The sequence below is a fragment of the Rhea americana genome, unplaced genomic scaffold (genome assembly GCF_003343005.1).
Source record: "Rhea americana isolate MKP2758 unplaced genomic scaffold, rheAme1 scaffold_227, whole genome shotgun sequence".
NCBI classification, from domain to species: Eukaryota; Metazoa; Chordata; class Aves; order Rheiformes; family Rheidae; genus Rhea; species Rhea americana.
This window is the reverse complement of record NW_028186343.1, coordinates 262,370-274,319: the sequence shown is the minus strand read 5'-3', so window position 1 is coordinate 274,319 and position 11,950 is coordinate 262,370. Positions and strand designations below refer to the sequence as shown.

Genomic DNA, 11,950 nt, shown 5'->3' with positions numbered 1-11,950 from the left:
AAAAAAAAAAAGTATCTGGTAGTATCTCCTTTGTCTGAAGTTACATTTTGTTTACAAATAACTATATGCCTTCTTACTGGCAATATAACCTATCTGACTGGGTACAGAGACAAGACAGTCTCTTTTATCCCTTAAAGCAGCTCCCAAAGCAAAGTTCTGGCATAGTATCTGTGCAGCCCCACCTGTGCCTCTGAATTCATTTAATTAAATGCATTACAGATATTCTGAGAGTGCTTTCACCTTTAAAATTCTTCTCAGCCCCTGTGTCCAACTATTTCACACTTTTTCTTCTAAATATCTCCAATCAATCTAATCACCTCCTCTACACTGCACAGCTTCTTACCACATCACCTCTTCTCTCTGACCTTCTGAGCAGTTTTCATTCCTTCTCTGAGATGGCCTAGCACCAATACTCCAAGCCTAGTATGTTTGGAAGCATTATCTTTGTCTGGAAATGGTTTTATGACTGCATTAAATTACCAATCAGCAACACATCTCATAGCAACTGTAACTAAAACAAAATACATACTAGCAAAAATTAATAGAGCCACCAGCTTAAAAATCCTCCAGATAAAATAATCAGCAAAATAAGAAGCCAATTCTGGCTATTGCTCTTAAGCTGCATTTCTGACTCAGACAAAAAGGCTTACCTGAGTGCTCCCACATTGCCATAGTAATGCTCGTTGTGATTGGCAGCACATCTGCTAGATACTCTACCCCCTTCCACCTCGCTGTCTCCAATGCACACCTTGCACAGGTTCCCATCTGCTCCTGGCATGCAGCCTTTCCAAAAGTAGTTCTGATAAGCTGAGCAGAGAAAACCGAGGTAAGATTATGGCAAGGTATTCCTGGCAAAAAGACAGGAAGGGGATTTCATTCTAAGAGTTAGTGAGAAAAGGCCTAAATAGTGTGAAGAATCACATGCTTCAACAGCTGAGCTTGTACCCTCTGAGACTGCAATCATCACTTTCTGGACAAATTAGTAATTTCTTTCTTGGGTGAGGGAAAAAAAACAAAATAATACAACTAAGTACTTCAGGAAAGCCAGATAAGCAGTGGGGAAGGGATTTTAACTAGACCATACAGTAGGTGGCAACATCTCTATTCATATCTTAACTCATGGAAGTGTTAATTAGCAACATGGAAGATAGCACTTTTTTCCTGTAACTTGAGGGACAGAGATGGGATACTATCGTCCTGCAGGTTTTGAGCACCCCCACTGGTATTCAAAGTAGAGCACAAGACAACAGGATCAAGGAGTAAGGTTATGGATTAAAAGCACAAGGAGACAAAGCGTTTCTATTGTGACTGTATTTGATACTACTAAATTATTATGAGATAAACCCAATCCATCATTTATACATCCATAACACAGACCTGTTTGAGCTAGTTATTATTTAATCAAARCACAGGGAGGGAGAGGGAGCAGGCTACTTGTTCCTGTTGCTATCATTCCACTACGCACAAAGACACTGATACCTCTATTATTTGTTGTGTATCTACATGCTAAGGAACATCACATGTGGTCTACGGGAAATTGCTACTGAAGCAAGAGTTTAATTCAAGAACAGAGCAGAGCRAAGACAAATATTTTCACTGACATGAAAGACTGAAGTTCTTCTCTGCCCTCATGACCTCATCTCCATTTTACTCCCAAATCATGGGCTTCAGATTTCAATGGTCTAGTTGACAGATAACACAAAGCAGTCTTTACCAGAGTCAATGTCACACTTCTTAGTATCATTCTCCAGAGCTCCCACTGTGTATCTGGAAAGAAGTAACCATCCTCCAGGACTATACAGATGGCTGTGGCAGGACCGCCTTCCCCCAAGGTTGTGGATGTTAATCTGTTTGGCATTCTTCTTAGCTAGTGCTACAGCATAGACAGGTGACAGTGCTGTGAAACAATGACAATAACCAGTTACACCAAGGCAATGAAGTATCCTGGGCAAGCACAGCCTCCCTTTTCCCTCCCTCATCCTCCATCATGATATCTTCAGTTATGGTAGAGGATCTGCATTCTTTGCTCAGCCACAAAGCTGTTGTTCCAGCAGCCCTGCATTTTATGTAAACTTCCTATTGAACATACAGCAACTACTTTCCCAGACCAACATGCAAATACATGTAAGCCTTTTTCTTCTCAAAAATCTCCCTTTACCTTCATGTCTAAGACGAATTAGTTTCCGCATTTCCTCTGTGCTTGCAGCAGCTGGGGTACATCTCTCCCCTGGAGAGGCGAGACAACTTTAAGGATCTTGCAACAACGGCTGTCTTTCGTATTACACAGCATCCCATTAGAAACCTTAATAATTTTGCTGTCCTTCTCTTGAGCCACATCAGCATTTTTAGCTCCCTTTATCAAAGGAGATATAATAACAACCAGGCCAAGTGCTAGAGCCAGTTAGTGGAAGAGCTGGCAAGAGTAGCTGGGTGGCAATTCCCACACCCCTTCAGTCACTAAACATCGTATACTATGGCATTACATCCATATTTTATAGTGTTTTCTTGATTCCCTCCCTTCTTCCTAAGGACACATGAGAACTTACCATAACATTCTGCAGCTACAGGCACCAGTCCACACTTCCCTGCAATGTAGACATGTGTTGCATCCAGGGTAACCGCATCAGCCTCACTACTCTGCCAACAGCATTATAGAAAATAACACAAACAGGATTTACAGGAGCTGTTGAAACCAGTTATTTCCCCACTGACACGGAATTCTCTGCACAAATTCCCTCTCATTCCCATTAAAGTGCTTAGTATATAAGTTGTTTTTCCTTTTGTCCAGCTCAGACAAGGACAGATGCAAGCCCAGCCTTACCAGGTAGTCTGACCACAGGGAGCCTCCTACCTTGATCATTTCAATGCAGTGTGTCATGGAGGTTGCCTGGACACAAACCAATGGGTCAGATTTGACGCTCAGTGCCCAGTCCTCACATTTGCGAAGCTCAGCATTGCTGATGCAGCACCAGCGCACAACACTGTTGTCCAAAGAGCTCCCTGCATCGGAGGTAAGGAGCATAATGAGATTATGTTCATCCATGCACCTATCTGTTCTTCATTAAGGGCATGTTTGTCTTTATTCACTTGGGTCTAGCAGGGAGGGATAACATGGAGAAATAACTTTTTCTTTCCTTTCCTTAGCTATGGTCCTCAGGAAGGCTTCTCACCTTCATGGCCTAGTCCTTTAAGGAGAGCTACATAATCCAGACCAAGGACATAGGCAATCTCTAGCTGCTCCTCAAGAAGCTGCAGATGCTGGGTGGCATCCTGGAACAGCAGGTTCTTTCCCCCATAGGGTGCTGAAGTGAAGAGTTCAAACCTGGCTCTTTCCTTTCCTTTTCGCCCAAAGAGGTGCTAGGAGAAGAACAATGCTTTAAATTGCAACAGATCTGCACATCCTTTCTGTGACAGGCAGCCTCATCATCCCAGCCCTCTGTACAAGTGGTTTATAACAAAGCACTCAGGGTTCTAACATCCATCACATTAGGACAAAGCCTGCAGATACTAAAGTAAGCGGAGAGTCCAAATCCTAATTACATGACCAGAGACTCATTTTTTGAGGAACAGTTGCTTTGTCTTCCCCATCTCAGCAATTGCAGTTTATTGGGTTGTGCTCAATGTCTCATGCCCTGGGAGGGCAAATGAGGGAGTGTGGCTAAGTGGGAAACTTTTGTGATGGAGATCAGTGCAGGAAACGGGTGCAAGATATCTTGTGCTTTATGGTGGTAAAATGCAAAGTAGCTCTGCCCGGCTGACTGTATCAGAAGAGAAGAATGCACCAAGAAGTGAAAGGGGAACACTGCTACATACGGGAGGAGCAGTTAGGATGTGTGTTACTAAGTGGGCTGACAAAGGCATCTGAAAATCCCTCAGTAAAGAAGAGATTTTTTACTCTTGCTGTCTGCCAGAGTCCACATGACAGCATAAGATGTGCTTACTGGTTTGTATTATTCACTGACTGTTGGACTATTTTAAAGACAGAATGGCTTTCTAAATTCTTTAACTGTTATGTGTTTCATGTTCAGCTCCAAATACATTCCTGGATGTCATAGTAACAGATGTTATTTATAAGTTGAGAGAGACAGAGAAACAAAGGTGACTCCTGAAGGTAAAAGTCTTCTTCAGCTATGTAAAAATTCATCGAAGTTCCAGGGTGGGGTGAATGTCATTAGCCATTTTCCTGTTTGGTATTATGGCATCTTCCTTTTCTTTCCTTATATATTCCCCACTTTCTACAGAAGAACACTGGARAGAAAACTAAAACTTTCCTCCAGAAGCCAGTGCAAGATCCTTCCCCAAAACAATCAGTTTTTTGTGCTTTGTCCACAGTAACTACAGACTCCTTAAGAGAAAAGGCAAACTGTGTGGTGAATTCCATCTATAGCCAGAAGAAAAGATCAAATCTAGCGATACACRATTATAATACCTACTCACTTGGATCATAGTAAGAAATTTGTTGGTGATCTTCTGAAAGTTGTGGCGGGTRATGACGGCACGGCCAGGCCCCTGACCCAAGTTACATGTGCTATAKTCACTTAGCTCAGCTGTGGTCCCATCAGGACATAAGAGTTCATATTCCTCTTGTTCTGTCTCTAAAACAACAGGACACTCATGAAATCTATGAAGTAAGACACAACTTGGCAGCAGTTCACAGAAATAGGAGTAAAATGTTTTTCAGAGGAGCTTCCTCAAGGTGTATACAAGCAGCATAGTGTGCCAAGCACACTTGGAAAGATCTCTGAAATGTTTTCTCTTACCAAACAGAGGGATCACAGCTGCTGTTACTCCTAAATACTTGTTAGGCTATACTCATGTAAATATGTTTGTTTAGAAACACTCACCTGCATCTACCACTGACAACTACCTTCAAAAATATTGATACAAAGCTTGGCTGGGTTAAAAAGAATATGAATATGAGAACTGTCCATTCTAGAAGCATATACACTGAATTTTAAAAKGAATCCTAACAGTCAGGCAATACAAACATTGACAGCTGGTTCAGAGGCTTCAGGCTAAAGGAATCACCTGCATGAAAATGTCTGGCTACAGTCATAAGAATCTCCTATGAGCAATCACTTTTTAACTACTCTTTCCTTTTCTGTTTCCTTCTGATTTGCGTACAGAGATGAGAAATACCACTGAACTGCTTGCAGGGACTGAATTTTCCTCGGACATCCCTTAAATTCCAATGCAGGAAAGTGCACTGCCAAAGGCTAAAATGAGTCCAAGTTTTTAGGATTACCTGCAGCATTCATTATTGTTAAATGGTCTAAAAAGGCAACATCTGCCACTCCATTCTTCAAGCACCTGCAGCAAGACAAATGCCATCCTATTAGCACATTACCTGGATTTTCCCTCTCACCAGTTCTTTTTCTTATTCAGTRCAAGTGGCACAGAGCTCACCTGAAGGCTCCTTCAGAGTCAAAGAAGGGTTCATTGCTGCTAGCCTCACAGAAGTGGTTCTTGTCTCTGACATAGGATTTTTGTCCTTGGCAAAGGACACAGAGTYGAGGAGCAGTAACACCAACCCCAGGGATGCAACTTGCATTGAAATACTCACTGATTACTACAGACATAAGGGGGAAAATGGTCAAATGGGGGGGGGGAGAAAAGAAGAAGAAGAAAGAAAAGGGGCTAAACTTATTGTGTATAATTAATCTTTATGCYGCTTTAAAAAAATAATTAATCTTCAGCAATGTAGCCTAAATGTCAAACTTGAAACACTCTCTGGAAAAAGATAGGTCAAATTCTGCTTAGGTTAAAATCATCTTTTGGTTGGCTAGATGTTACACATCTTTGTTCCCTGTTGCACACAGAACACAGATTTCCTTTTGCTTTTGGTAACAATGCTGCTCTGAGAGATCACTGGAAAAGTCCTGAAGAGAGCTAAGAGCCAATATCAAAGACACTCCAAAAGGATATCTCATCCACAAAGCCCTTCAATTTCCAGATATCTCAGTCCTTGCTGCATCTGCATTCACTTCACTCAGTTTCGCTGAGGGCAGAGACACAGACCTATGGCTCTTATYACCCACCTTGGCTCAGAGGTTGTGCCTCATCCCAAGAAAGTTCATTTCTAGCCAGGAGAAAGCCAAGTGGAACATTCCAGCCTGATGTCCACCTGGCTCCATTGTGGCAGCTGCGCACACCTCTTAATCTCTGGATATTCAAAGTTCCTCGTCTGGCAACGGCCACAGCAAACACACAATTTCCTGTAATAGGACAAAATATATAACAGAAATAACTAAATGCAAATTATGCAACTTTCACTTGTGCACAGGAGTTCAAGTACCTCTTCGAACATAGCTATAGAAAAAAAATTCTCAGGCATATGAAATATTGGAATTCATAGAAAGGAAATTCATTATGTCCTGGCTATGTAGCATCTTGACAAATTGAGCAATGCAAGCAATGTGCAAAGCAAAAAATATAAAAATTTGGTGGAAAAGGCTTACAAAACCATCAAGCTTTATCCATTCAAAACCAGTGCAGAATTGTTCCTCGGGAATTTTGAACACAGGGTTTTAGGTATCATAATGAAAAGACTTCCTGTGTCTTATCCTCAGAGTATATTTACTAGCCTGAAACATATCAATTCCACTCTGATTTCATGTTTCTTCAACTAAAACAAAAYTCACTTCTGTTCTCCTACTATCATCCTATTGGTGTCTTCTATGCCCACCTCCTAATTCAGCTTCTGTCTCAGAGTCATGTCCCTCAAGTAATTTCTATCATATGTTTGATTTTGGTTCAGACTTTACTTACTTATTCTTGCCTTATAAGTCACTCATTGTACAGACAGCTCAGCTCCACAAGGAATGAAGAGGAATCCTAACATAACAAGATGTTACTTTATATTTTCTTGTCTCTTTAGGGTGAGGAGGAGAGAATTAACTCATAACAGAAAGTAATCTTGTAAAGAACCACTAGAAAGCATTTAGTTACTCTCAGAAAGGGCACATAGTGAGAACTGACAAAGCTGAAAAAAAAATCACTACGTATCAATTCATTTGCCACATCAGAAGTGTAACTTATTCTTCTGCTTTATGAACCTACCTTTCTCATAAATCTCCTTTGCCACTGCTGTCAAGCCATATAGCTTTACAGCAGAGTAAACATCTCCAGCATCCAAGGAGGCAGCATCTGCTTTATTCACCTTAAAAACGACAGTAAAACCCCCAGAACCAGTGTGGTTACAAGGAAACAATCAATCAGAGCAACTTCAAGATCAGAGGTTCTGTCTGAGAAGTAGTAACCAGTGACTTTTACAAGTATCTGCTTTATTTGTAATAGAATCCTTGCTATTGAGCCACAGCGACATGTCAGCAATGAAGCATGAGTTACCTGTGCAAAATACCTGGTCTTTCCCAGTAACACCTTCCCATCTTTTCTTTGATCTTTCCATTCCCAAGATACATTTCTGACACCAATGAAGAAAAAAGACAGCCTTCCCCTCCACACACACACCAAAACTAAACCCTTCTCAAATTTGTCCTGGCTGTAATCTTTCCATACTCATACAGATAATGGAACTGAAGTCTAATAACAAGGATCACAAGACTGAATGAAAACATGAACTAAATTATTTCCTGAACCAAAAAGAAAGGTTTTCTTTGTTTTGTTTTCTAGGTCATATCTGGATTCATTGAAGGTAACTGGTACTGAATGAGTATGGAAACTGAAATTCTTTATCCCAGTAAAGWTTTAAGAATAGTAGTGGAACTATTYGACAGCAAACACTTGTCTTCTTTTTCACCACACAGATTTTTTCAAAGCATGTAGCATTATGAAGATGCCTTTTCAGAACTGATATAGAGCTTCCACCTACAAGTCCCCAATGTCTAATTTTACCCAAATTAAGTATTTTTACTTAAAAAATGGGGAAAAAAAAAAGTTTTGTCTTCTACTTCAGGAAAGATTGACAAGGTGTTAAAAACAGCATGGAAGAAAAGGAAGAGAAAGCATTAATTACATTTGGAGTAGGACTGAAACCCAAAAGGAAGCACAATGCTCTAAGAAGGTTTTCATTTATTAGTCTAGTTTTGTTCATTTACTTCCAAGCAGCACTCTACTTACTTCCTGGAGAATGTAAGGACATTAGCTGGAGTAAAATAGCACATCTACAACAGGAAATCTTACGGCTGATTTGAATTCTTGTCTCTCAGACTACCACGCACTTTGTCACAGGTGAGATACCATCATTTCAGTGGCATTTCATTCTCCTGTGGATTCCRTTTACAAGGCTCTTCTCCTACAAACGAGAGTCTGGACTCAAAATAAGTTTTGAATAACTYGGCAGACTCACCCTGATTTTATCAATGCAGTCATATGTGTTGTGAGCTCTGATACAAGAAATCCTTGTAAAGGAATTGATGGTAGCAAGGGGCAGCACAGCAGTAAGAGCTTTGGACAGTTCAGCACACTTCCTCTGTTCTAGGTCAGATAGGGTGCACCATCGGAACTTCTTCCCTGTAGGATCAAAATGTCAAGATTTGTAGAACTTAGTGAAGCAAAACTCAATTAAAGACCTCACGGAAAGGGAAAGTTGTTTTATTTAATTTTATTCAACTTCATAAGTAAGTTGTTTCTGCTCCCTCACACTCATGTATCTACATATAGGCATCAAGACATGCCCAAGCAGTCTATTCAGGATCACTTCTGTGCAACGTGGAGGATATGGAATATTTGCTGTTGAGTCTTTACTATGTCCCTTTGTTTCCTCTTGACTGGCAATAATAAACTAATTTTTAGATAAGCCTTTCACATCTTCTATGATTCTAAGGCAAGGTTGCTACCCAAAATGAGGAAACAGAGGCAAAGGCATCTTTATGGCTACAGTGTGTCTTCCTGTTGGGATAAAAGAAAGAGGAATGGCAGCTATAGTGTGGAGTAACCTTGTTATCATCTTCCTGTTATCAGACTGCAGGCTTTATGCTGACAAGCCATCTGTGATGTGGCTTTGTCAGAGCACAGACCTTTTGTTCATGATGTAAACAATACATTCCTCAGGGTTTACCAGTTTTATTGCTGTCAGGTTATCAGTACAGGCCATTGCTTTAACCTTTGCTCTACTGTTTCCTCTGGTGCTTTCACACCATTCATATGCTATCCATACCAATCACAATATTTCTCTTGCTCATAGAAGTGTGAAAAATTGAAGTCAGAAGAAATTCACAATTATATACTACTTATATGACAGAATGAACCAAATCCCTCAATCTAGAAGGTTAGGATCTGGGACAATTTGAAATTAAGAYGGCAATTTAGTAATTCGGGCTTAGTACATGGTTTAAAACCAGGAATAAATTTCCTCAGCAACAGAAAGTAACTTCCTGGTCTTCTGTCAACATAGAGGTTTATCTTTCCTGATAACACCCTCCATGAAAGACAGAAAAGTATCTTTTAATGTTAAAGTTTTCCTGGAATAAATAAGTTTAATATTAAAATGTTAAAGTTCTTATTTCAAGCACAATGTCAGGCAGTAGAACTCCACTTGTTTTTACCTTAATTCAGAGAGATTCTTAAAAGAACCCATTGTGACTTTAGAGGCGAACAGCTTAAAATAAACATATTCATTTTGTCAGCACTAAAGAGTATGGAGTTCTCAGCTACTTAGGGGAAACAAGCCCTCACTGAATTGTGAAGGAACTTTTGTATTAATCTGCTTCAAGACTAACAAGGTCACTGTCTGCCGATGATCAAATAGAAAAAAAAATACAGGCAAATGGGAATCACAGGCACTGTCCTAGCAGCAACTACTTTGCATAGAAGCAAACAAAACCAAAGCATATATTAGAGTTTGTACCCCGGTAACCCATCCACGGGTCACCTTTCTCTTTCCCTCCCTGTATCAGCCTTACCTGAAGACAGCAAAGTGAAGATGATTAGGTCAATTATGATCGCTATCTTCATGATTACAGCAGTTACAGCAAGGATCCACTCTCTACCCTGACGTCCTGCCTTCTCATACCAGGAATTCCACAGCGATGACCAGAACTTCTGGAAGACAACAAAAAGGGGTTAGGCATCAGTAAGGATAAATCAAGATTAAAAGAAAACAAAAAACAAAGAATCTGTCAGAGGATGGTGTATCTTTGCATGCAACAGAGAAAGGCAGTGTTCTGTTCCTGCATACAGATGAAAAACACCAGTACATTGTCTGTTCTGTTATGAATGCACATCTGACTGAAGCTAGGTTTTATCTGGATAATCTTCAATGTACAGCATCATCTATTATTGCACTTAACTTTCCCACCACACAGTCCCTGATAATGGTTTATCTACCATGAAAAAAAAAAAAAAAAAAAAAAAAAAAAAAAAAAAAAAAAAAAAAAAAAAAAAAAAAAAAAAAAAGTAATCTTATGCCTCCCTAGGAATCCAGAACAGAACAGTGACTTTGTTAATTTTCTTGATGCTCTTCATTCCATTATGGCACAACAGTCTCATCCAAACTGGTTTATTTTCATGTTTCCTAACACTTAGCCTAGAATATTACCTCTTAATTGCTCTAAACCACTCATGATTAACATCATTAATTCTATAGCACACAGAACAACAACAACAACAACAACAAGATATTTTAGCAGAAGTATGCATAGAGAGTTGATCTGGTGATGTGTAAAGTTTGCTAATACGCCTTTATCTTCTTTCCTATTCAGGAAAGAATTGACTACTCCTGGCATCCTGGAGAAAGAAGGTCTATTTCATAATTAGGTTTTCCTTCTCCATCATACGGATTTACTTAGTACTTTCTCTGCTTCAGGTATTTTTGCCAATACTTTTCCCAAATTTCTACTGTTGCCTTACACACTCTTCCCAAATCATTCACAGTCCTTGTTCCACACTTGTTTCTTTTGCATCCATTTACATGGACTCCTTTTCTTATCTTTGCTGTTATCTTTCCCGCTAGTCTGGACAYAAAATGAGATACATTTTTTACTCCTGGCTGGATTTCCCTAGTAAACTTTCCCAAGTCCTAAGATCTCTGTTTTCTCATTTGCTAAGAGAACATCCGTGGCATTATCCCACCCTTCGACTTGGCTCACCTGCACAGCTCTAGCTGAGTTCAACACTGTTTGAGAATTACTTTTTTTTCCTTAGTGGCTGCAGTCGATACAGCGTTTTGATACAATATGCTAGAAGTGAGTCAAAAATAGTTAATGTCCACRTATTTACTTAGAATTCCACTAAGAAAGATTAGGTCAGGCCGGATCACTGATCAGTGAAGTTAATGCTAATTAAAATACACTATAAGGAGGTGCACTTCATTTAACTACATCTTAACCTCTGAATCACTCCCGAGTCACCCCTGGGGAAACTCGCCGGCCGGCCCTTCCTGCGGGGCGCCGGCAGACACGCAAGGTCGTGGCGAGGCTTGCGGCGGGCTCGCAGCAGGGTCAGCGCCYGCGTCTCCGCGGCCGCGCTCCCCGAGCCGCCCAGCACCACCACCCGAGCGCAGGCCGCGCGGCCAGTGCTGCTGTTGTTATCTGGGGGCTAAGTCTGGATCTCTGTTTGAAACTCAACTATTTAAGAATAAAAGGCTTTCAGGTATACACCTAAGGTATCGGCGATTCAAGGAGTAAGCTTTGGCTATTTAAACCGATATTAGGCTGCAATTTGTCCCCGGTGATGTGTGTGGGGGGAGCAGGTGACATGAAGTTCTGACAGACTTCACGGAGTTTCTGTCAGGAAAACAAACATTAATCGCAGACGTAAAGCAGCGGTACAGGGCAGGGGAGAGGCCAAGGCCCTGCAGCCCTGAGGAGCTGCACACACTGCAGCGGYACTTTGGGATTCTCTCCCTCCTGGTCCACCCTGCGCCACCGTCAGAAAAGGACAATTAGCCGCTTGCAGTAATGAGGCTTCTACGAGGGTGCGACCCAAAGCGCCTTTACAAAACCCTCCGGGCTGCGGGCGAACGGGTAAAGGACCCGCGGGCAGGCCCAGC

General features: G+C 40.9%; 1 protein-coding gene across 1 annotated transcript in view; it reads right to left on the bottom strand.

Moving 5' to 3' along the window:
* Nucleotides 1–9,994, bottom strand: part of LOC146595364 (serotransferrin-2-like) — a 13,547-nt gene extending 3,553 nt beyond the window's left edge. Inside the window, exons 1-13 of the mRNA XM_085305788.1 lie at nucleotides 9,864–9,994; nucleotides 8,309–8,472; nucleotides 7,060–7,159; nucleotides 6,039–6,215; nucleotides 5,407–5,569; nucleotides 5,246–5,310; nucleotides 4,438–4,595; nucleotides 3,171–3,357; nucleotides 2,852–3,000; nucleotides 2,547–2,637; nucleotides 2,159–2,227; nucleotides 1,715–1,897; nucleotides 651–807 (exon numbers count right to left, since the gene is read on the bottom strand). Of these exons, the coding sequence (XP_085161914.1) occupies nucleotides 651–807; nucleotides 1,715–1,897; nucleotides 2,159–2,227; nucleotides 2,547–2,637; nucleotides 2,852–3,000; nucleotides 3,171–3,357; nucleotides 4,438–4,595; nucleotides 5,246–5,310; nucleotides 5,407–5,569; nucleotides 6,039–6,215; nucleotides 7,060–7,159; nucleotides 8,309–8,472; nucleotides 9,864–9,915 (1,715 nt within the window). The 5' untranslated portion in view covers nucleotides 9,916–9,994. The remainder of the gene's footprint in view (nucleotides 1–650; nucleotides 808–1,714; nucleotides 1,898–2,158; nucleotides 2,228–2,546; nucleotides 2,638–2,851; nucleotides 3,001–3,170; nucleotides 3,358–4,437; nucleotides 4,596–5,245; nucleotides 5,311–5,406; nucleotides 5,570–6,038; nucleotides 6,216–7,059; nucleotides 7,160–8,308; nucleotides 8,473–9,863) is intronic.
* Nucleotides 9,995–11,950: the final 1,956 nt, after the last annotated feature.